General features: G+C 42.3%; 1 protein-coding gene across 1 annotated transcript in view; it reads left to right on the forward strand.

Moving 5' to 3' along the window:
* LOC146816616 (serotriflin-like) overlaps nucleotides 1-25,919 on the forward strand; it is a 138,148-nt gene that overhangs the window by 32,691 nt on the left and 79,538 nt on the right. The window contains exons 4-5 of the mRNA XM_085609146.1: nucleotides 7,200-7,319; nucleotides 25,036-25,155. Of these exons, the coding sequence (XP_085465272.1) occupies nucleotides 7,200-7,319; nucleotides 25,036-25,155 (240 nt within the window). The remainder of the gene's footprint in view (nucleotides 1-7,199; nucleotides 7,320-25,035; nucleotides 25,156-25,919) is intronic.

The raw sequence follows: 25,919 nt of genomic DNA on the forward strand, positions 1-25,919 counted from the left end.
TAAAAAAAGACTATTTTATATCCCATGTTACTTCGAAAGTGCACCTTAGAAGCCCACAGGTAGGGTGATATCAGAAAAATAGGGCAAAGGACATATAGGGTTATTGGGGTAAGTGTCCTCTCACTGTGAAATAATAGGCAAAAGCTACTTCACTCTGTAAGCTTTGCTGCATGTTTCCATAAACTGGCATAGATTGGATTAAAGGCCAGGTGTACTAAAGTAATGGTCGCAAAAGAAAGCACAATGTTTTACAAGTCTATTGGCAACCAGAAGTATATTTTATTAACTGACCTATGTACTAATAGGTCATTTCATAAAATAAGCAATAATGTTAAATCACAATCCAACTTACCTAATCAATATTTATTAAGTGGGTTGCACAGTGTGACAGTCAGCAGAACAAAATACTGTGATTATTTCAAATGAAGTATTTTTTTTTAAGTGGTCCATATTCCTTAAAGGAAATGGGCTACTTTTATCTAAAGTTTTCTGTTTGAAACAGTTTCTGGGAGAGTTGGCAGAGGCTCCCTGACCAATGCCTATTGCCTCATATGGTTTTTACAAACGTTCCAATGGGAAAGTGGTCTATGGAAGCCATGCAGGACTTTTCCTCTTCGTTCTTAATGTCTACTAGACAACCTGGCTCCAGTCACAGCAGGAGAGAGAACCAGTATGGCACCTGCCAGGAAGGAGGCAAGGTCAAATAAATAGGACAGTGGACAATGAGCTGGAGACAGGACTGCTTGGTGGCAGGAGAGGTCAGCCATATTGAAACAGGATGTCCTGACTAACTTTACAGTACGTTAATGATGAAGTTCTGCAAAAGGAGTTGGGAGGAATGCAAAAAAATAGCCTGGAATAGGGTATAGAATATCTCTAATCACTGGATAAAGGGCAGGATAACTATGGCACCTCAACTACCACTGCTCAGAACATTGCTGGGCCTGGGAAGACTCCACTTGAGGAAAAAGGCCCTGCTAGAAGAAAGATGACTTCTGACTCCTGCTGAAAAGAAAGGACTCTTTCAGACTCTCAAGGACTCCTCCTCACACCCCAGGAACTGTAACAGCTCTTCAAGCATCAAATAGATCAAATCGTTGCCTCCTGTTTACTATTTTCGAGGGCACCAAAAAAACATAAGGACTCATGACTCCAAGTGGGCAAAGCTGTTACAGAGAATTGGACTTTGCTAGAGACATTGCTGGAAAAAAGACATGTTGCCCAGGAGTCTTCCTTTGAAGGGGTAGGGGCTGCAGGACTGACCAAATTGATCTTTTGCAGTAGTTGGAGACCAAGGGCTTGATTTTGATCTTGGAAACCTGGGTTAATCCATTACACCAGTGATGGATATCCCATCTGCTGAAATATAAATCCCATAGAATATACTAGGATTTATATTTCGACGGATGGGAAATCCGTCACCGGTGTGATAGAGCAACCCGTCCACCAAGATCTAAATAACGTCCTAATTCTAAAAATAAAATCTTTGACAGGAGGAATAGGACATGTTACAGCACAAATATTTGCAACGCATGCCTTTACAACACGGTTTTTACGTCGCAACATCCGTTACAACGCATGATTTTACAACGCATGCCATCACAATGCATTTTTAGAAACTACATTTACAACACATTCTATTACAACGCATACCATTACAACGCATAATATTTTTAGGGCAACAGTAGGGTAAGTGTTGGATAGCGTAGGGGTAAAAATTACTATTCCCACTCCAATGAGTGCAACAGTAGGGAAAGTGTTGGATAGTGTAAGGATAACAATTACTATTCCCCATTACTTACCTTATAATGCTTTGTAAACACATGCGTTTTAGTGACATGCGTTGTAATGGCATACGTTGTAGTGACATGCGTTGTAATGTCTGCTTTGTAATGACTGCATTGTAATGGTTGTTTCCCTACTCGAGTGACCCTCTTGATACATCCAATGTCACTCCTTTACGGTCGCACTGAAATTGCACCTAGGTCCCATTCAACAAAAACTGCTGTTTTTTTAATGACGCTTTACTTTTTCTAGGTGCTTTTAATGTTAATATTTTAAAAAATGTACTGCCGATTTTTTTAACATATTTTAATGATATTATTCTGTTTTTGCACTGGGTTTCCAAATTGAGAGTACAACTGAATATCAAGGCTATTGATGACATATTACAAGAATATCATGGATAAATTATCAAAGACCATAATTTAGAAAGATAAGTGCATATAGAGGAAGTGTAGATGTACCATTCCTAACCCCACCTTGACGAAATGTATATTGTCAGGGTACATAGATGTGGAGCTAGATACTTAAAATCTATTCTTACTTACCTTTCGATATTTTGATTTGATATTCTGCCCTTGACATTTGTATACCTTAATATTCTAGATTTTATGTTCAGGGGGCATACCTTCTAAATTGGAATGGGACTTTTCTTGTGTTGTTTTCTTGGTTTAAGAATTGTTAGTATAGCTTGAAATTAACATGCACATCACTTGGGATTGGCAGCTGCTTCTGCTATAGCTAATAGGGGTTGAACACAGATTCCATTAGCAATGTGTTTTTTCAACCTAACCAGATTATGTTCAGGAAATTGGGCTCATTACTTCCTGCTCACAGTAGATACCATATAGTACTTACCTAACTGAACCATCTTGCCAGCATTAAATGGATTACTGCAAACAATTTAACACAAATGCCAGTTCGATACATCCACAGTGCTTGATGTAACAAGGATGGCATGAGATTTAACGATGTGGGAACATTTACTTTTTAGTCATAGCCCGCTGGGTGCACATTCAGAATTTTCTGTTTATTTTAGTGCTTTTATTGACCCTACATTGTCACATCAAATAAGACAATAATAATTGGTGAGTTTAACATTCTAAAAGAGCCCTCTTCTGAGCATGTCTTCCAGTAATCAGCTGGCAGACATGGTCAATCTGGCCTTGTCACAAACAACAGTGGCTGAGATCTTATGGTGTTCTAAGGGTGAGGGGAAGTGGTGCAGCGGTCAGAGCTGCCGACTCGGGAGCTGGGGATCCAGGCTCAGGTCTTGCATCTACTCAACTTCCTGTGATTGTGGGCAAATCACTTTATCTACTGTAGCCATGGACATCGCCTGGATACCCTCACGGGTCAAAAGCCTTGCTATATAAATCTACAAACTAATATATATCAGGTTTGAGAAGCAAATGAATTCATAGTATGATTGTGTTATTGTACTTGTATTTTTAATTTATCTCCAATATACATACAGGCCTACAAGCCCCAGAATGCAAATTTAAAAAAGCACTGGACCTACTCACTCCTGACATCTTGAGACCTTTTTAGGTTTCACCTGCCGAGCACTTGCGGTGTCCTTGTGAAATCTATTGTTTTTAGCATAAACTTAAAATGGGCCCCCTCTCTTTCCTGGCTTTTCATTGGTTCCTGTGCTTGCCACTTGATGTATCTCAATTTCTATTGGTTGTAGCATATTTTTCTGCCTTTACCAATGTTTTTTCCTCGTCTGCTTCTCCTATCCATTTCCCATAGCCAAAATACTGTTAACACCCGCTTTGGCGGAAGTATTTTTTCATAAGGCTTCGCCTCTTTTTGCTTTTTCGTTTTGTTTTATCATTTCTTTAGAGCATGCACTGAGATTGGGGAAACATCCTTTACCACAAAGGCTTTTCTACGCGTTACGTTTACAACGGTACACTTACCACATAAACGTCGTTACAACGTGTATTCTTTCCACGAACGTCTTTACCACGCAAGCTGGACTGGAACGTCTTCTTCCTTGTCCCATTCAGTCCTTTTTTAGTTTTCGGCGAAGACGTGAGTTAAAGGCGAAAATTAGAAAAAAGGGTGCAAGGAAGGGTCTCCACCCAAATATAAAAAATAAAAAGTGAGGAAAAAAAAGGGGACTTGTGGGGGGTCTCCCCCCCCCCCCAAAAAAAAGAACCTGAAGTATCGTCGGGAAGTGGAGGAAATCGTCGTCGATTTAGGTGAAAGGGAATGACGCTTCCACTTTAAGAAGTACAATGTCAACAAGGAAGAACGAGGCGACGACGTGAAGAGGTAAGGGGAATATACATTTTAAAAATATATATATGGATTGAGGGTAACAGGCAGGGGTAATTATAATAAGTATTGGGGGAAGAGGGATCACATAAGGGTACAGGGGAGGGGTATAACCTTTACCAAGAGTATGCCATTACCATGCATCAATTTACAACGAAAATCGTTGTAAAACTATGCGTGGTAAAGGAATATTCGTGGTAAAGGTTATCCGTGGAAATATCATTCCGTTGTAACGCATGCGTGGTAAAGGCATGCGTAGCAACGGAATGCGCTGTAACAACATACATTCCTGAGAGTGCATGTGTGTGCATTCTCTCGCTTGCACCAGCCCCCGTCCCTCCCACCACCTTCCTCCCGGCGCTGCTTGGAAACGGGCCCCCACTGTCTTCACCTTTGTAACCTCATGTGAGAAAAGACAGCTTCCCAATGGTCTAATGGGCCCATGCAAGCACTGCCCCTTTAAGAATCTTCTTGCTTTTAAGACACCCTCCTTTAATTTTGTTTGGCGAAGCCGGAAACGACTATCGGCTGAGCTTTGATCGGAGCTGCTGCAATAGGACAGAGCAGAGGTAGGCTTTCCGTCACCTCAGTAGGCATAATGTCAGATGGGCCAGATGCTTTATGAAATTTGGGACCCGTCCCTGGTTTATTACCGATTCAATGCAGACGTTCACATTTCTCTGTATTAGCGTCGGGTGCAGTCTCTATAGGCAATGTACTGGAGTGGTGGAGGTGTGCAGCTCTTCCTTCTACTTAGCAAGTAAATAAACAGTGGCCCTCGCAAGCAACTCTGCACAGCTGAGCTCATGTTCCAAGTCTGAAGGGCTGAACTCGAGGCCTCCTTCTTACCCGTCATCTCAAAGCACCAGGCTGGTCTGTTGAAAATACCCTTGAAGAATCATAGTCCGGCCCTAATACAACGGCAGGGGGAGGAAAGTAACAACAGAAAGGAAAGTGGGGTTCACCCAACTCTCCCACATGCACTAAATAATATCACCAAGTACAAGACTCGGAGTGTCCAAAATGGTGTCAAATTGTAAACGCTAAAACGTGTCTGTAAAATGCAGCATTGTCGCTTTGGGATTGATTCATCAAGCATGGAAAGGGCATCATTGAAATGGTCTACTTCTCCCACAGTGCAACCTGCCTACCCCTTCCCTCTTGTGTGGGACATTTGGCCTCCATTTCCGGCGTCACTCCCCTTGTTTAGGCAGAGTGGGACTGACAGCCATGAGATATTGTTTTCTCCTCAAAGACAGTGGTGAGGGAACTATCAATGTGAATACCCATTATTCTGCGCCGTGACAATCTGAACAATTAGGTCGAATTCTGCTGAAGAGAACTTTCAAAGAACACGGGGGCATATCAGCAACAACCGGCGATAATTATCGCTAAGCGCACTTAGCGCTAGGATAATTATCGCCGGCTAACGTGGCTTTTTATCGCTGAGATAGCGTGCTATTAGCAACGCTTATCTCATTAACGATAAAAATCCTAGCGCTAACTGCCTAACGTGAGATTATCGCTAGAAACCCAGCGATAATCTCACGAAATGTGGCGTTAGCTTGTTGATAGGGCATCACAAATTTAGCCATGATATCCACCTTCCATAGGATATCATGGCTAAGTCAGTCCTGAAGCAGGCGTAAGGAAAGTAGCGATAACAGGGGTTATCGCTACTTTTCTTGCCGCTATGCTTCATAGCGTGGGGCTTGATGATAGGAGAAATGTCGCTTAGCAACATTTCTCCTGTCATGTCAGGTCAGGAACGCCCACTTTGCATCTCATTAGAGATACAAAGCTGGGCGTTAAGAATTAGTGTGCTAATACAAGGTTTCACGCGTTAACGTGACCTTGCTAATTAGGCGATAAAATTATCAAAGCAAAAGCGGCGATAATTTAGACATGCTTTGTAACAATCTGGGTTTGGCTCCAACACCTATAAAATCACTGGAGACCAGACTAACCTGACATCAGAATAATTTCAGTAATTTTAAATGACAGACGTGGATCTTTCCTAAAAAATATTTTTGTAAACTCCTGCTTTGGTGCAATAGTGAAAAACACAACTCCGTGGGGCATATCTACAAGGCGGCGATAGTAAATTATTAACTCATACTGTGTTTATGGTGGGAAACAGCCTTAATAATGGAAGTTTGAAAATCGATTGACCTGAACAATGAATCCGACCAATCTGTTAACCACGACGGGCATATCATCAAGGCGGCGATATGAAATCATCGCGGCTTTTGCATCCGTTTTCGGGCGAAAAGCGGCGATAATTTCATCGCCGTATCAGCAAAGACACGCTATCGCGTGTTTTGCTGACTTAGCACCCGTCACAACAACACCCAGCTTTGCATCTCTAATGAGATGCAAAGTGGGCGTTCCGTCCCAAAATAACTGGAGAAATGTCACTAACCGACATTTCTCCAATTATCAATGGGCACGATAACAAGCATAGCGATCAGAAAAGTAGCGCTAACCGCGGTTATCGCTACTTTCCTCACGCCTGCTTTTAGGTTGACTTAACCATGATATCCAATGGAGCGTTTTTACCTGGGCTGCTTTTGGTACAAAGTTCTACAACACTTTATGATACTTTCACCCAGACCTTTAGCAGCCTTTACTATAGTAACAGATTTGAGAATGGAATAAAAATGTACCTTTTACTTTGTGTCACTTAGAATTAATAAACCAGAAGCTCAACTATGGTCTTGCTTGCCCCTCTGCAAAGAATTACCCCAATACATTAAAATAAAACTTGGGGCGGGGGGGGGGGGTTCGGAGACCCTGTTCTCTGGAAATGTAATTTATAAGTCTTGGAATAGCTTAGGCAAGCAACGAGTGGAATGCCTTTCTCTGACATATGTGGTAATCTATAGAGGTCAAACCCCGGGAAGGTCACCATAGTCTTTACTCGCTTGGAGGTGGATAAATTCCACCAATACATTGGGTGATGATGGCATCTGTTTTGTCAAGGGCCTTAGAAAAAGCTTCGAAAATGTCCCATGAAGCACTATGAAAAAAAAAAAGTTATTATTAATGTTAATATTGGTGTGTTAAAGCAGATAGGCATCAATGTTTTGTAACTATACAAAAAAGCTATAAGCATATCTTTATTTTGACAGAATGATGTGGCCTCACGTTCATCAATTTCACACAATAAAATCATTGAAAGATCAGAAGTTCATGTAGTAAGCTCGAATGGAAGACCAGCGACGATACCTGTGGAGAACATTTTGAAAATGGTAAATATATTGGTTCTGAAATTATGTTTGCAAGTTTGAAAGTGTCACCTAATTTATATTTGTAAGATTTAAGGAATCATTTGAATGCAATGCATTAATAATGTTTGCTCCAGCATATCTAGGAAAGTAAGCTTTATTTTATTGATAGGCAAATTATGTCATGTGAAGGCAATCACTGCACAAAATGGGTTGTCTGATATCTGCATCTAGCATTTGGTAGTATAGACCAATGGTTCTTAACCTTTTGACTGATGTGGACTCTCGGTTAATCACTATTGCAGGATGGGGGGCCTGCATTAGCAATTTTTACAATTTAAACCACAAAATAATACACAAAAATGTAGAAAAAAGCATATATCAAATGCATACACATATTGCGAATTATTTTACTTAATTCACAACCAAAAATAATGTGAACATCGAAGATGTAATTTTAAAGGAGTGGTTGGGACTTTCCAAATTTAGTTTTATTTCTAAAAGTGAAATGGTAGAATCTAGGGGCCCGATTCACAGAACTAACTTAAGACAAAATCCTAAACTTACTACCATTTTGGTATTCACAGAAGGCACTTACTCATTTCGGTATTCACAGAAGGCACTTACTCATTTCGGTATTCACAGAAGTTAGGAGTCCTAACTTTAAGACTCCTAAATGCCTTCTGTGAATACCGAAAGTCTTAAAGTTAGGATTTTTCTCAGTTTAGGAGTCGTAAAGTTAGGACTTCTAAATGCCTTCTGTGAATACCGAAAGTCTTAAAATTAGGATTTTTCTCAGTTTAGGAGTAGTAAAGTTAGGATTCCTAACTTTAGGACTCCTAAACTGAGAAAACTCCTAGCTTTAAGACTTTCGGTATTCACAGAAGGCATTTAGGAGTCCTAAAGTTAGGACTCCTAACTTCTGTGAATACCGAAATAATATTATTCAGTTTTCTAAACAGTCGCAGCATCCCTAAGTAGGTATCGCAGACTGCCAAGTCTATGCAGGCCCCAGGTTAGGATCAGCTTGTGTAGACTTCCCAATAAATTTCTGCTGTCGGCCTGTGCCTCTCCTCATCGCTACTCAACACCTGTTGAGTAGGCGTCATTTGCATGAGGGTAGCTGTCATGAGCAGTTTCCTTTCATGAATTAGCATTACATAGCTGCTGGTGACAGGTCAGACACCCTATCAAATAAACCATCTTTCCGCTGGTTGAATCCCAGTTTGTCTTTACTGGGATTACTAAAGGTAATCCCATGTACTTCCATGTGAGAGGGTATCTGGAGGATATCACATGGCCATTCTCTTCCAGCAGAGTTAAAAGGTTGAAACTGTGGAAAAACAAATGGGTCCACCAACTTTTTTTTCTAGCATCCCTTTCATGCATCCACCCTCTCCTTTCTGCAATTAGCGCTGGGACATCCTTTTGCCAGGACAGCCATGCGGTTACAAATCTTTTAACAAAACATAACATTACTTTTATGCCCATTTGTGCAGAGCAGGATTATATATTTAATGCAAAAATGTCATTTAGCTACGGTATTTAAATAACAAATGGGCATTGTGGTCCTTGAAACAATTCCACTGTCCACTATAGGAAATTGCCAAATACACCACTGCATGTGTTGAGCCAGCTACACAGCACTCCCTAAGACTGAGGCAATTTGAGATTCGTAGACAGGCTACTGGGTCTTTGGGCTAATGAAAGTGATCTAGTGACTGAAGCGTCAAAAGAGGCTGCCCTTACTATTCTAGTATTTTAAATTGGAGTACTAATGGCATAACCAATGGGCACAATGTTATGAGTTTGGTTTATTTTTTAAACTCATTTTTTTATTTTATTTCATTTTTTTCATTTTGTTTTTTTTATTATTTTTATTTCTCTAATAAAAGTATATCGCATTTAAATTGCGATTGCAAAACGTCGGTCCACTCCCCCTTTGTGAATTGTTTTGTTTAACTGGAATTTTTTTTAAAGCATTACCAGCTCCTATAATGAACACAAGCTCCTTAAAAACATCCAATCTGGTAATCCAAACGCAGGGATGATAGTCTGCTTTTTCCTGTAGGCCCCCCTCCCTGTGTTTGCAACCAATCAATAGGGGTCGCGCCCAGCTACCTGCCTAATTAATATTGATTAGGTAAGTGTTTCTGAGACCGACTATATCTGGAGATTTTGCAAAGCAACCAGCACACAGGCCATATCGCATAATTAAAGACTGGTCGGAAAATTTGGTGTGCAATCTATGACCCCTTTTTTGTAACCAGTTTTTTAGTACATCGGGACCTATGTGTTTTTGTGACTGATCTACAGTAATGAAAATACATGCCTTCTGAGATTTGTCTCTCCACCATTGGGTAAAAGCTATGGGGCAGATTCACAAGCCCCTTGCGCCACTTTTGTGTCACTTTTCCCATGTTAAAAGTGACGCAAAAGTGGCGCAAGGGGCTTGTAAATCTGCCCCTATGTATTTTTTTTTCTTTTTGGAAAAGCTCTTCCTATGATCAATTGAGCTATTTTATAACTACCTAATTGCTTATTTAGAATTGAAAATCCTGTTTTCTTAATTTCCTTTGTATTGTATTTTTTTTCCATAGTTAGTTTCTTATTTATTTTCTTCTGTCTCTTTTTGTTAATGCTATGTTTCGATTTAGTATTCTATAAAGCACCCCAGTTCTTGAGTGTGTGCATAAAATGCATACAATTATAAATATATAATAGTACATATTGTGCAGTTATTTTCAGACATCAAAGTAATTGAATTTATGTTTGGAAAATGGTAGCATAGGTGACCCAATGTAAACTACAGCTATAAACGAAATGAACTAGATCATGATGTATCTGGGTGGGATATCAATCATATGAGCGAAAACATTATGCATGACAGATTCAGCCTGGACCCTCCTCCTGGACACTGCCGGAAGTAAGCTGGGAATAGAGCAAGTATAGTCAGGAGATGCCTGTCCATGCTGGAGATAAAACCACCAAGGATGGAACTGCAAGGTTGAGAGCTGGTCTACCATGTCAGAGAGATGGACAGCATATGTGGCTTCCGAGTAAGATTGTTTAGGTCTGGCGTTTGCCAAGACCTTTTAATTTTACAAAAATTATATGTATACTGCAGTTATAGGGGCTTTACAGTATACTCTATGGGGAAGAGGGTCAGCCTCCTTCAACCACTTCTCTAATGGCAAAAATGATTCAATGCGGAAAAAACCAGTTTGCAGGTGTGTTATCAGAGCTCTCATTTGAAAATATATGTACAGATATTTTCGCATGACTAAATGCAATTCACTAAAGTTGTCCAAGTGTGCACCTCCTGTGCATGCACACACATGCGTGTATGAGCAGCCAATTTTAAAAATATTTTTGCAACAATGTTTTCATTAAAAAGTATTGTCAGCATCAATAGGCTGCAGCCAACGCCAGGGCTATTTGATTTTCCAGTGCTTCTTTTGTGTAGTGATCGCTTCTGAAGCGACTTGGAAGGCGGGACTTCATTGCCTAAACGTTTTACTGCCCTGAACAAAAAGTAGCACTGCGCAAACCTTCACTCGTACATTTACAGTTAAGGACAAGGATTGCGTAATTCCCTGCGTCAATTGATAAATAAAGACGTCACTCACATGGACTTCATGGAGCAGGACATGGTGGATGGAGGGGTAGGGAAAACTGCTGCGGTGACAGCAGTTAAAAACTGTGATACCAATATCACACATTACAAACCTAATGGCAGAGTTTGTACAGAGCACACAGTGCTTAATTTGAGCCAGTGACTTCAGTGCTCGGCACATGCACTTAAATTTCAACACTGATGCTTATGACAGTCTGTCACATGGTGGCACTATTTTTCTAATTTATAGATGAGCACAACAACAGTTGTTTATCAATACAATATACATTAGAAATGACAAATACCTACCGCCCACGCCATTCTTATAGCTTTGGGGGCCTAGAATGGTCTGAACTGTCACACTTGTAGAAGTGTGATGGTTAGCAATTGTGTCGCTACTGTCATTGGCAGTGATGACTGGGACAATGTGTGGTGCGAGCTTCAGTGGCTTTCTGACAAGGGCCCTGGCACTTATTTTTAGGTCTCGCGCCTAGCGTTGCAGTGCGGACCACTGCTCGTGCAGCGAGAGACTTCTTGTATGGGGTTTGAAAATCGACCTAGGAATCGCACACGCTCGTGCGTGTGCTTTTCCTTTTGGGCCACGCTATTGGCCTTTGCGTACGTCTTTTTATTAAAGACAGCACACAATTGACCAAAGGCGGCCGCATTGCTCCGCCCATGGCCTATTGGTGGCTGTTACCCGCACCGCTGCCATGTGGTTTCAATTATCGTGCCCAGACACGAGCGCGATTATTGAAACCACATGGCTTGCTGTGGCGCGTGCACCACTCGGGAGTTTCAGTGTTTTGCAATAGCGATCGCTTTCACTGCCGCTTGTCTGAACTGTGTTTATTTATTGAAGTGTTTTGGCACATGACTGCAATTATAAAATTAAAATAAATGACCCATTGCTTTAGCTTGCCAGGGCCACACCTGTTGGTTTTGGCAATGATGTCTGAAGAATCTATCACATAAGACCCTCCTTCGCTGAAGCTGTCGCTGCCAGTCCTATAAAATATCTCCTCGCGGGAGGTGCTGCTGATGAGGTTTCTCTCCTGCTAGGGCAGGACTGCAGTGAATATTGCAGCCCACCCCACCTACCACCTCGGGACCAGAGAATTCCCGGAAATGGCCGTGTTGTAGGAACAGAAACTTTCATTCACTTTCAGTTCTGGGCTTGTGCCTCGTGGGCTCGTGAGGCAGTAGATGGTGCGCCCTGGGTGTGGTTTATAATGCTGGGGCTGTGGGAGAGGAGCAGGCAGACAGATCCTGCTAACGCGGAGAAGCCTCGAGGTGCCTTAAAGCAGGGAACAGGTGAGTCCCTGTCATGCGAGCAGCGTCTGTTTACGGCACTAACGTTCTGTTGTAGCCCTGCATAGCGCCCTGTACAAGCTCTAGGGCACCTAGGCTCTGTAGCAGCTAAGAATAGACAGACACAGAGTTATAGTAAAGGAAGAAAAATGCTGCTGAGGCTGCGAACGAGAAGCCTGGATGGATATAGGTAGGAGGGGGAGATGGGAGAATTACTCCCTGCGTCATCACAGCCTTACGTCTAACATCATAACCCTGAACACACAGTTCCTGTATCTGTAGTGTTGATGATCGGGGAGAGGGAGCGGGGCTCGTTCCGGCTCAAGGATGAATGCCTTTGTTTTTACATTCAGCCTTTTACTTTATGGTATGAACTTTTGTTGCGCACCATGCAAATTTAAGCGGTTCTAGGTGGTGCAGCAGTTAACAGATTCTATCATTTCATCATAAAAAGTACAGTGCCTGCCAGAAGTATTACGCTGCAAAAAATGGAGCATGTTAGGAGTGGATGAAAGAATGGATGGATTAGAGAATGGACAGGAATACATAGCGACTGCTACTACGCCAGAGTAAACACAGATCCACGCCATTTACGTAATTTATTGTAACTTGTGAGCACACTTTTTTGAGGGTTGCAGTTTTATATAGTGCGAACTCGACCCGAAGGTATCGGAGCGCTTTACGTATTCATTTTTAGTTCTCGCCTAGTTCATTGCACAATGGAAATTGGACCTTATTCTAACTTGCCACCCAATTCATAGTTAAGCAAATGGTTTATCTAGTAAGTAAAGTACAACATGAAAGTAGGTAAATACTGCCTATCTTCAAATTCACATAATGTTTTTATTTCTGTTCGCTGCGTTCTTGAAAGCAGTATCTATTTACTAGCCATTCGTTAAGTAAACGCAATCTTCTGGCTACTATCCTCAGGGAGAAAAGTCTGACTTTTACAGAAAATGCTTGACTGCATGCACATGCCTCGCACCACAACATTTTTCCAATACCTTATGCTTCCTCGCCATTGCCTCCTGCTGCCACCACTGCTTGCCCAGGTTGTCTGCCATCTTTTTAAACACTCCGCGCACCACAATTAGGCCAAAACAGCACTCACCTGCAAGATTCACACAGTGCGCCAGCTACTCTCACACTTTTGGCTGCTTAGTTTCTGGAGCTTTTACTTTGCATTCCAAACCTCACACCGGCGTCAGTCCCCACCTCTATTCGTTTTTTTTTACATTACACAAGGCAACATATCAAACCAGACCGACAACTTCCCCATTTCGTATACCGGCCCTGGGCGCCAGGCTGTGGACAAAATATTAATACGCTAATCATTCACTTTTATATACGGAAAGGTAGATTAGCAGGTAACGCTTAAGCTTTAAACGTGTTTGCTTAGAGCACACATTTACAGCAAAATACTGGTTCAAGATCGGGGATCTTTTATCTCCTTGTAAATAGCAGCTCACTAAAAGCTATTTCGACACTCTGCATGTTTAATAGCACATGCTATTATTACTACTCTCAACTGTACTGGTTTTATCACCGTAAAGAGGATAATCATTGAGTGAGCCCAAAGAGATTAAGTGATTTTCCCACAATCACAGTATATTCAGCATATGCTAGAAATCAACCTGATTCTCAGTTCCAAAGTCGGCAGCTCTGGGAGTGTGGCGTATATTACTAACTTATCAGAAGATGAGGGCTTACCTCTATTGTATACAGTATTGGGCTTTCAACCCAGCCATTGCTTGGCACTTTGTTGGAATCTCTGTCATTCTTTTTTTCTGCATCCTAAATAGCCACCAGAGCCCATGCGTCACTTCCATTCCTTTGTCTGGCACAGGGACAAGCCACAGATTCATTACATTTAATTGGTCTCCATTTGCTCGTGCCTTCATTAAAGTGCTCTTCAATTGAAGTGCTATTTTTTTTACACGTGTTGCTGAATTCCTCTCCCACCCACCACTTTCCATGTTGCTGACCACTTCACCCCCACCCCTCTGGTCTTGCTTATTGTGTTTTCATTGGGATAGTTGCACCACACACAATTTCACAACTAACAATTCCAATCCAACCCACAATACCACTTCATACCACATACATCCACTCCACACCAAACTGCATAAAAAAACACATTGCCAGTTACAACGCCAATAGCTGTAACTCTCACAAATGTGAGATCTGCTGCATTGCAAATGCTTGTTTACAAAGTAAGCACTGAGACCACATTCATTTTAGCAGCAGGTGCAGTTGGGGAACCCTACCAATTAACTTGTGCTACCCACTCACCACAGGAGCAGAACCCACAGTACCTGGGGGTTTCTTGCACGGTAGTGGGGTATCGGTCAACTCTTCCCTGCCTTCACCTACATCTCCAGCTCCTCCAGTCGTCATGGCAACGCGTATGGATCTGTATCAGTAAGCAGCCTCACTCCAAAACCAAAGAACACTCAATTTTCGGTCAGTGAAAGTTAAAGAAATATGTTTTAACACATTTCTGACTGAATTTTAAGCTGACCGACAGGGGGTGACAATTGACATTGTGCCGCTGCTCTAAACTAGACGTCACTGCACGACATGTCAATGCCGGGTGTTTAAAGTACGTTCTGCGCATGTGTGTGAATGTCAAGAATCTGCATTGTTACTCTGTAGTCTGTATGAGAGTGAAGGGAAATGTCTCGCTCCTGATGTCAGGAGACAGGGGGCTGGCGATGCAGAACAGATGTTATCCGCGCCAGAGAGCTCCATCGCATCTGATGAATGCAGGTTTTCCAAGTGAACTTCTGACACATCCTGCAAGAGAGATTTACGGTCTGTGAAATATAGCATTCTAGCGTGAGAAGAACTGACCGTGGAGCTTAGCGCACTCTTGCTGAACCTGAGCTTCCTGTTAAACGGGGTGGGGAGGGGGAAGAGGGGGGGTGCAAGAATTCAATGCACCTGTGTGCAGGTTGCAATGGCCTTGTTCTCCGAAGACTACAATAGGAATATTCAAAGTGGGCCTCTCAAATTTGGTGGTGAGAACTGGGATATCATTAGTGAGACCGTGAGTCATTATCACCTGCTTTTTTCTGTTACAAATAACACTGATTTGCTTTGGTTTCTACATAATAATTTCATCATATTTAAAAAGACAGCCGCAACTCGTTCTTTTAATTAGAATGTATTTTGTAAAAAGGGGCAATTGGGGTTTTATATGACAAGTTAAAAGGAATGGAACAAATCACTATATTTGCCAAAGAAAAAGAGAATGTGTTTCTCCTTCACAAAGGTAAATATAAAAATGCCTGTTTACTCACATCTGTATTTGCAATAGCTAGCTGTACCTCTCTAGTCCATTAACAGTTGGAGATTGACACTTACATTTTCTCAGAGCCACAAATGGTGCAAGAGCTAGTATTGGGTTTCATCCTTTTCAAAACCAGTTTAAAGTGATATATTTTTGATGGATTGCCAGTTATAATGCATCTATAGGGAACAATAATTTCCCAGTCTTGGTAGCCCAGCAGAATGGCTTTTTTTGCTCCAGATTATTTTCCGTTTTTTACATTTTGTAGTCAGTATTATATTAGCACCCATTCAATAAAGAGGCCACTCAACTAGGAAATGTGAATTCAGATTTAGTTTTTAATAAAGTTTTTAAATGATAATAATTTTGTTAATTGTTTTAATGGATTTTTTTTCCTAACTTTTATATGTGGTTTGTGGGTTTTGCAGGGTTTTAGGGTAAGAAGAAAATACATTTTAAGTAATTATTAATTATATTTTAAATTATTATTTACTAATTTGATAAATAATTAAGTTATTTGTGTAAATACGTTTTATTACATTTTATGAGTGTGTTGTGTGTTTTGTTGGGGTATATTTTGGGAAGGCTATTCATTATAATTAATTTTAAAGTAATGATAATTGGTTTGTTCATAAATATTTATATAAAGAATGTAAATATTTGTTTGTTTTAAACGTAATTTTTGGTGCATTTTGAGATGTTTGTGGGGATATACAGGGGGAAGTAACCAAGTTAAATGAATGTAATAATACATTTTTGGTTAAAAAATGATTCTTAAATAAAAAGTAATATTTGTATGAAAATTATTTTTGTATTTTATTTCTAATAATATTTGTAGGAATTTGTGTTATGTATTTAACATTGTACTATGTTGTTATTATTTTACATCTTTCTAATAACAAATATATTTGTATTTTTTTACATATTTATATTTTTTTAATTTGATTTGTTCTTGAAGTAATTTTATTTTGTTCAATATATTTTGTTGCATATTATTGTTGCACTGATTGGACTCGGATTAGTAAATTATACTTCTCCGCAATCCAACACTGTCCGTACTGTTGACTGAATGGAGTGGGAATAGTCAATTTTACCCCTCCACTATCCAACACTTTCCCTACTATTGTACTGATTGGATTGGGGATAGTACATTTTACCCCTCTGGTATATCTAATAGTTTCCCTGACTGGAGTGGAAATAGTAAATGGTATCCATCTGCTATCCAACACTTATCCTACTGTTGCAATTATTGGAGTGGGAATAATACATTTTACCCTTCCGCTATCCAACACTTTCCCTACTGTTGCATTTATTGGAGTGGAAATAGTAAATTTTACCTTTCCGCAATCAAACAATTTCCCTATTGTTTTATTGACTGGAGTGGGAATAGTATGTTTTACCCTCCGCAATTCAACACTTTCCCTACTGTTGTACTGGGTGGAGTAGAAATAGTAAATTTTACTCCTCCACTATCCACGAAATTTTGGTGGTCAATATTCTGTCAGTGAAGCCACATTAAGGCTATAAGGTGGTCATTGGGTGCCACCACCAGAGATGGCATCATACCAGATATTTGTGCTATGGTTGTTGGCCCACTATACGTTTTGATAGTAATGCCTCTTTCCAAAACCATCAAGGAAACCTACAAAGTCTTCCACAGAACCACACAAAAAAATGCCTGACAGGCAGAGGAGTTTATCATTAACCCTTTTGCTGCCTTATTGAATATATAAACATCATGGTAGGGTGGCCGGGGGGTGTGTGGTTTGAAGCCAATGGCATAGAAAACAAATGTCAGAGCTCCCGCCAACAGATCCCCATCAGACCGCATCCTCGTGAATCTGGCCAGTGCACGGGGCACAGACTTGCAAGGAGCCAGCTGTTGGTGGTGCAAGCTGGACGGGGAAGGATATTTCCTGATGCCGGGGGCCCTGGATCAGCCGCAGCAAGCATAGACATAGGGCGAGCGGCGGCCGGCCTTCCAAAAATGTCACCCACCTTAGTTATAGTGAAGACCATGGAGACGGAATAGAGGTGCAGCAAAGGACACCCCAAAAGTGATTAGACTGCAGTCAGCCATGCTCAACCCCACTTCCTGTGGCCTGCTATCTGGGTGAGAGGGGGCCCGGGGCTGGTGAGGAAGGAGATCCATGCAACAGCCTTTGAACAGAAGTTGCAGTGGTAGAGGTCATGCAATAAAAGCAGAAGAGACAAGGGTGGCAATACCCACGAGGGAAGAGACCCATTCTCCAGACCCTGAGAGACATGACCCAGGAGCTGCCCCAGGTGGAGGAAGGACACTGCGGCAGACAGTGGCCTTGAGGCCCAGAGGGAGGTTGAAGGGAAGCCCCGAAGCTGAGGGGGGCACAGTAGTTCACCTGCCTGACAGGCTGCCACCGCCTCGTGAAGAGACTCTCATCCTGGTGCCCGACTCCACTCTCCTTGCCCGCCCTCCCACCCGCTGACCATTCACAGAGCTAGAAGCAGGAGGCCCAGCCAGTCCCAAAGAGGAGTGACCCTGGTGCCGTCCATCAGTAATGACTAGCCAATGCCTCTAGGGCTATAGACCCTGGAGTAGCATTAGTGCATATCAAAATGCTGGAGCCAAGAAGAAACTGTTAACGATTTGAGGGATCGCTGTCCTGGGGACTGCAGGGGAGAAGATGACCAGAGGTGGCTCAGCTGCTGCTGCGACTCACACAAGCATGAAGATTGACCAGGGAGGGAGCGGAGTGGTCCTCTGCCACTGAACCCACTGGCCTCCTAGTGGCCACGCAGCAGGCAGGGAGCTCCCTGCGGAGCACCATTACTAATTAATTGCGGCCCAGCATCCCGGGGGATTGTCAAGGAGATAGCAGAAATCCCTCCCCCGCACCTACATGCCTCAGACTGAGCAAGAGTGGGACAGAGGACCACCCCTGAAAAGACCAAGAGACAGCTGGTTCTGGTGAACACACCTTGATCGCCTACCCATGGTGTTGAACCCGGGATCCCCGGTGGCCTATCCAAGCAGACTAAGAGAGGCAGTGTCACTCTGAAGACCTTGACAGCCATGCTGCAGCACTTGAAGTGTACTGACTGCCCCAGCCCTTTCCTCCGAGCACCACACAGAGCATAAAATGAGTATATCGGTTCAGAAGAAAGAAATGCTGCTGACGCCCATGAGGTAGATGGCGCTTCTAACAGTAAGTGAGATGAAGGAGAAAGCAGCTCTCAGCAGGAGCACCCCCTGGTTCCCCATCTTGCAGGACATTATGAAAGCTACAACAGCCTATCACGAAGCATGGGAGTCCAGGATTGATAATCTGGTAGCAGACAAGGGGATCCTGAAAGATGACCATCATCGCTGAGTGGAGCGGGTCACCACGGCTGACATAAGCATAGAGGAGCTGTACTAGCGCCCACTCTTTTTTCACTTTTTGTGAATGGAGTGGTGAAATTCTTGCTAGAAGTCCCAGCGGACGCTCCTGCCCTGGCGGGGGAAAAAGTTCCCACTCTCCTATTTGCGGACGATACCCTGCTGATTTCCAAGACACCAACAGGGTTACAAAAGCTCTTAGACAGATTTCACTTGTTTTGCTCAATGAGAGGCTTGGTTATTAACACAACAAAAACCAAGCTCCTCTCTTTTAAATCACGCAAATCACCCAGCGTACCCATCATGTCTGATGGAGTCCCCCTAGAATATGTCAAATTATTTGACTATCTAGGCATCAGAATTTCTGACACTTTGAGCTGGAGACCCCATATTCAAAAAATGCTGCTTAATTACAAACGAGCCACGGGGGTAATTGCTAAAGAACATCGCTCCTCGAGGAGCAAGCCAATCACTCCTGCACTAGTGATCTATCAGGCCAAAGCAGTAGGTTCGGCCCTATATGGAGCCGAACTCTGGGGTTTTGACAACCTAGAAGAAATTACTCTGTCTGAGAATAAATTTCTGAGAGAACTAGTCTCAATGCCAAGGGGCACCCCTCTGAAACCTCTTTTCAGTGATTTGGGTAGGCGCTCGTTTAAAGACATTGCAAGGCTACGCCCTCTGTTATTTTGGGCCCGCCTATGGCGCACCCCGGAGCAAGCCAAATACACTGAGCGCCTGAGAGAAATCATGAACATTGCAGGCTCCCACAAAATAAGATGGCTTCGTAATATCAAAAAATACCTTATCCAGCTTGGACTAAACGATGCCTGGGAGCATGGAGCCCCCGTGAGTAAGGTTGATCTCAAAAGAGCATACTGGGCCTGGATTGATAATCAGGATCTTGGTAATCCCAATTTAGGTAGGTTATCAGAAGCTTTTTACACCTATAAACAGTCTGTTAGTTTTGAGTTCATACAAAAACCCAGGGATAGATCACTGTATCTTCAATTCAGACTCGAGATTCTCCCTACTCGTGAATTCACCAGCAAATGGAAGCCTCCCTATCAGACCCCCGACACTTGCCCGATATGTACAGAAAAAGTAGAAAGCATAGCCCACATTATGTTTGAATGCCCAGCGTACAGAAACCCGAGAAAAAGATGACTAGGCCCTGCTTGCCGTCTCCTGGGCATTTCGAACTATCGTGTCGCCTTACGTATTCTTCGCTCTGACACAAGTTTGGTGCTAGTCTGTGCCGTGGCTAAATTTCTGGGCTGGTCCTGGACTATTAGAAGCAAATTTAATAGCTCCATTAGTTGATTTAGCAAATTGCTTTTTTTACATGTCTTTTTAACTGTATTTTAAATCAATTTTAAAAATATTTTAGTGTGTTTCTTTTTAACCCAGTCATCAAGCCTTCATTGATTTGCTGTAAAAATTGTTCCCTTGATGAACTTCTATTTTTACTATGCCTGTATGTATATGCTTTTATGATAATTCTTATCGAAATAAAGCTTTTTGACTGACTGATAAATGTCTAGTCGAGTCCTTGGGTGTTAGGAAAAAACTGCTACAAGAAACCCAAACTGCTGCAGAAGCCCTGAGAGAGGTAAAGAAAAGTAGGCCAGCACGACTGGAGCTTCACTAGCAGCTTTGGAATGTAAGGAACGAGCAGCGAGCCAAGTGGAACGCCTCTGATGTTTTGATTATACAAATTATATGGTTAAGGCTCATGCAGAGCAATACCGAACTGGCACAGGTCCAGTGTGGCTGGCCAATCCAGCGAAGAGAGTATTAATGATAGTATAGATTCAGACTGATGAGATGAACACTTCCTTAAATGTTTCATGCAACTATACACAAGCTCCAAAGAACCCAGCGGCAGGCTGATAAGGTAATGCCTGGAACCTCTACCTGGAACTGGTGGCAGATATCTCGATTCAGGATATCAGAGGGGCATTTAAGGGTTTAGCTGTAGGAAAGACACCAGGGTCTGATGGACTCCCAGTGGAATTCTATACCAAGTTCTATATACTATTAGCACTGAAGCTGGAGGAGCTGTACAAGGCAGTGAGGGAGACAGGGAACCTTCACATGTCCACGACAGAGGGAATAATGATCCCAATACGGAAACAGGGCAAACCCGGCAAATGACGGGCAGGGTCTATAGACTGATATCCATGCTTAACATAGACTACAATCTCTTGAGTAAAATATTAGCAACCAGGCTACAGTATATTCCCAAATTGGTGCACCAAGACCAAGCAAGATTTATCCCTGGCCGTAATACTGCTCTCAACATATGATGACTACTGGCAATCCTGGTGTCCGATACATACAACCGCGACCAAGTGGTGATATTTAGTGTTGACATTGAAAAGGCATTTGATTGTTTTGATAAGTCATACCTCAATGGAGCGATGGAACAAATGCAATTGGGACGAGGATTCCTGAAATGGACTAGTCTGCTCTACAAAAACCCTATAGCAAGAGTACACACGGGGCAATCCATCTCTGACAAATACCCTATTGACTGAGGGACAACATAGGGGTATCCCCTGTCCCTGTTTCTATTAATTCTATCAATGGAACCTATGGCCTGTGCAGCCAGAAAAGGACATTGGTACCAGGGGATCCGATTGAGCGACTACCATCATCACATAGCCCCCTATGGGTATTACTCATACTCTTCCTAAGGGATGCTGGGGAGAATATGCTAGATGACTTTGGGGCCCTGTCTGGACTTTGGGTCAACTGGCAGAAATCCAGCCCTTTTCCAAAAGTAGCTATCCGAGGAACTCTGTCGGGGTTAGATCGCTTGAGGTGGGAGCCTTGCTGTAGGGGTCTGAATTTTCCAAGACCAGGCTGCCCTCTTAGAATGCAACATAAGCCTACTGCACTAAGACACAAACTGGACTTCTGGAAAAGACTCCTGATTTCTGAGGCAGGCAGAGTGGCTCTGTTAAAGATGGTGGCACTCCTGTGGCTGGTATACTACTTTACTGTGCTCCCCTGTAGATAACAAGAGCAATGTTTATAGAACTGGACTCCCTGGTAATGTGTGCTATATGGGGGGCTGGGTGTAGATGAATAGCTCTAATCACACACTGTAGTGACCGGTCACGGATGTCGGTCTAGCGGCACCATAATTTGAATCATATTATCTGGCTGCGCAATTGCAGTGGTTTACACAATGGTTAGCAGGGAGATAGAACACAGAGAAAATGTTAGGGCCATTTGTTCCCACCTCGGACCAGCTGTGGGAGGTGCTACTGCAAACAAGGCATTATGAAGACTGTGATACAAGGGAATTTCAAGTCATTGGTAAGTGCTGGACCCTCTGACTCCAAAAGACGAGAGGGAAGATTTGTCATTCGCCTGACCTCTCCATTTCCATGATCAGCTCTCTACCACATGGGGGAAACTTGGGAGGATTGACGGAGTGGGTTGCAGCATGGACGACAAACGTGGGGGATCTCTTCAGAGATGGATAGCTGATCTCTTTGGAAGAATTCAGAACGGAATTCAATCTACCGCAGGGCCACTTCCTCTTACATGGGGCAGTGATAATAGCATTCCGCAGACACTGGAAAATGAGCTTGAAAGAACCTCAACCCCACAAAACATGCCAATATGTGGTGTCAGCCTCAGGATTCTGTAGAGTAGTATCAGCTTTTTATCTAGTGATAAGAGGCAACTTGCTGCTGCCACTAGACACACTCAGAGGTACATGGTAGGGAGAGCTGGGCCGCATTCTGGGAAGAATACCCAAGATATCACGAAATGCTCGATTCAATCTCATCAGTGTTTTCATACTCCGTAGATGATACCTCATGCCAGACCATATTAACGGATACTTTAACAAGACAGACGCCACTTGACCAAGGTGCGGGACCGTAGGGGCAGACTTAATACATACGAATTGGCACTCTCCCCAGCTATGACACTATTGGGAAGAGGTAATGGTGACAGTTGAGAGGGCAGTAGAGGAGGAAATTGCTTGCACACCAGGTCACTGCCTGCTTAGCTGGTTCCCTCATACTTCTAAAACATGGGCAACAAGTAGGTTCCAGGATGTGGCATACATATTGGCTAAACGGGAAATCACTTTGAACTGGAAAGCACCAGGAGGGCCCTCTGTCATATCATAGAAGAAAGAATTTGAGAAATGGACAGGATACAAAAGAGAGGTGCTATTTTGGAGGACAATGAGAGGCATCGGCTCTATAGATAGAGCCCGAGCTTAGGAAGCACTGGTTGACAGCTTAAAACATTGAGAGTCACAGGCAGAGGATCTCACGCCATGAGGTCCCCCTCACACTACCTCAAGATGCTAGTGAGCTGGGAAGGTATGAGTAATGGCCCGCTCACCAACATACACTGCCCCTGCCCCCCATTGTGGTGGAAATGACTAGATGGGAGATCACCCCTTACAGACACGAGAGCTGAGATTCTATGGAACCGACCACCACTCAGAAGCTGGATAACTAAGCTAAACTAGGGCACAACTCAGGAAAATGGAGAATGGGAGGGGTGAGGGAATTGTGAAAGTTGATTTGCAGTTTATAGCCAAATGTCAATTGTCACATAACTAATGACATGTAACCAAGATGCTCCTCTCACAAGTGGGTGCCCACAGGTGTGCGTATGTATATATTAACTTGGCAAAGGGCACCATGACCAGAGGTGATTCCTGCAAATAAAACACAAGTAGCCTAAAACGGCTTTTTGCTGTCAATAGTTTTCCAAACTTTCAAAATGCAATGTGCACACCCTGAACCCACAGTAAACTCATTTGTGTCTGGTATCCTCATGCTTAGGATACCCAGAGGAACAAAGCTGCAGTGAAATCTTTGCAGAGAAATGTCCCTACATGAAGGAGACTGGGGGTAATTACCATGATTTGGAAAAAAGAACTAAAAATATGACAAAGGTCACATTCAGTCCAATCTTCAGGCCACAAATCTGAGTTGGAGTAGCCTGGCACACAATGAAAGAAAACTTAGTATGTGTAGCTGTCAAAAGTATATGATTGTGGTATGTTTCAATGAAGCCCGTTTGTGATACCAGAAAGCAAAAGCAAGGTAGCTTAAATCAGGTTATCTCCTGTAGGTAATCTGAAAGAAAACCTAAAGAAATCTGGTGCCCCACTCTCATCAGAGACAGAGGACTGCCTTGGGGCTCATGCATTGGTTGGGTCATTTTCTATGTGATGGAACTGGAGGAAATTACTGTATTTTGGAAAATATTGCTAATATTCTGACAAATGTCATGTTCAGTGTTTGCTACCAACCAGCCAGTGAGAGCAAAAGGGATCCAGCTTACACCAATAGATTACCATAGGTTTATACGTCTTATATAGTCCCAACTTTCGTGATCTGCACTAATATTACATTATTATGTGTACACACTACATTTGCTAGAAAAACACACTCATGTTTGATTTTGCAGGAATCCAGGCCTTCAGGACAGCCTTTTCTCAGTGTGCTGGGAATTATGTTTGTCCTTTTTATAAATGCAACAAAATAAAGAGCGAATCTGATATTTCCAAATTTTTTCAGTATATGTTCAAAGTGAAATGACATATTGATGTGTGGTTTGTATTAATGCATAGCCCTGAAAAAGTAGAAAAAATAATAAAACGTAGTTTCAATGGGTGCAGAATGAGACCTAGTGCTTAGTTTTTGGAAATGCTAGTTATTAGACCTTGCTGTTCTAATAGGCCTCTGTCACAATGAAAGAACAAAGAGGAAAGTTAGTGAAAATCACTTTTTTGACCTGCTCAGTAGTCAACAGTTAGCACATTAATGCCCGTGTTTGATTTCCCCCATCTTTGCACTTTTCTCCAGCAGTAACATTTCTGTTCATCATCAGTGTCTGCATGAATTATGTGTTCTGAGAAAGATTCCAGAAAAGACCAAAACTAGTATTTATGGGTTGTAACCTAAGGAATTTGATTAATTGTTCTGCTCTAAACAAGTTGATATGATTTTATATTCAGAAACAATATGTTGCCACACACATAAAGATACCTTGTAGTCCGGTTACAGCAGATAATTTTAATGAATGCCTAAATCTTCTGAAACTGAGCCAAGCAGAAGCATTCATGCTGAACTGTTCAAGAATGTCAAACATTTGAATACCATTGTTGTTGTTCCAGGACGGCAAACCGTTTTCTGTGGTTTCAACTGAAAATACAACTGTCCAGGAGTTAATTGTTGAAGTGCATAATGCCTTTAGAAGAGCTGTGGATCCACCGGCCAGGAACATGCTAAAAATGGTACGAAAACCATCTCTCATTGTATATAGTATAAGATACCTAACTGGAAATGGAAGTAGTGTGTGAACAAATTCATTGTTTCATTTGTATTTCACATATTTTCTTATCACCAGTCAATCAGTCAGGATTTATAAAGTGCGGCAAATCACCTGTGAGGGTCTCAAGACGCTGAAGTTGATAGCTGTTTCTTGGAAAAAGCTGTGAAAAATGAGGCAATCGCAGGAGAAAGCACTAAGAAAAATGGGCGGGAGGAAGGCGAAAGAAGCAAAAAACAAGACAAAAGCAGGAGAAAATACTCAGGCAAAAGAGTAGAGAAAGGAGTCAAAAACAAGGCAAAAGCAAGAGAAATCACTTAGATAAAAGGGGTAAAGGAAGGAGAAAGCAGTACAATACAAGGCAAAAGCAGGAAAACCACCCAGAAAAATGGGTGAAAGGAAGGAGAAAGCAGTAAAAAACTAGGCAAAAGCAGGAAAAGCACTCAGAAAAACGGGGAAAGGAAGGAGAAAGCAGTAAAAAACTAGGCAAAAGCAGGAAAAGCACTCAGAAAAACGGGGAAAGGAAGGAGAAAGCAGTAAAAAACTAGGCAAAAGCAGGAAAAGCACTCAGAAAAACAGGGGGAAGGAAGGAGAAAGCAGTAAAAGGCAAGAGCAGGAAAAGCGTTCAGAAAAATGGGTGGAAGGACTGAGAAAGCAATAAAGAATGAGGGAAAGCAGGAAAAGCTCTCAGAAAAATGGGGGGTGGGGAGGAAGGAGAAAGAAAGAAAA

Source organism: Triturus cristatus, chromosome 6 (assembly GCF_964204655.1).
Source record: "Triturus cristatus chromosome 6, aTriCri1.1, whole genome shotgun sequence".
NCBI classification, from domain to species: Eukaryota; Metazoa; Chordata; class Amphibia; order Caudata; family Salamandridae; genus Triturus; species Triturus cristatus.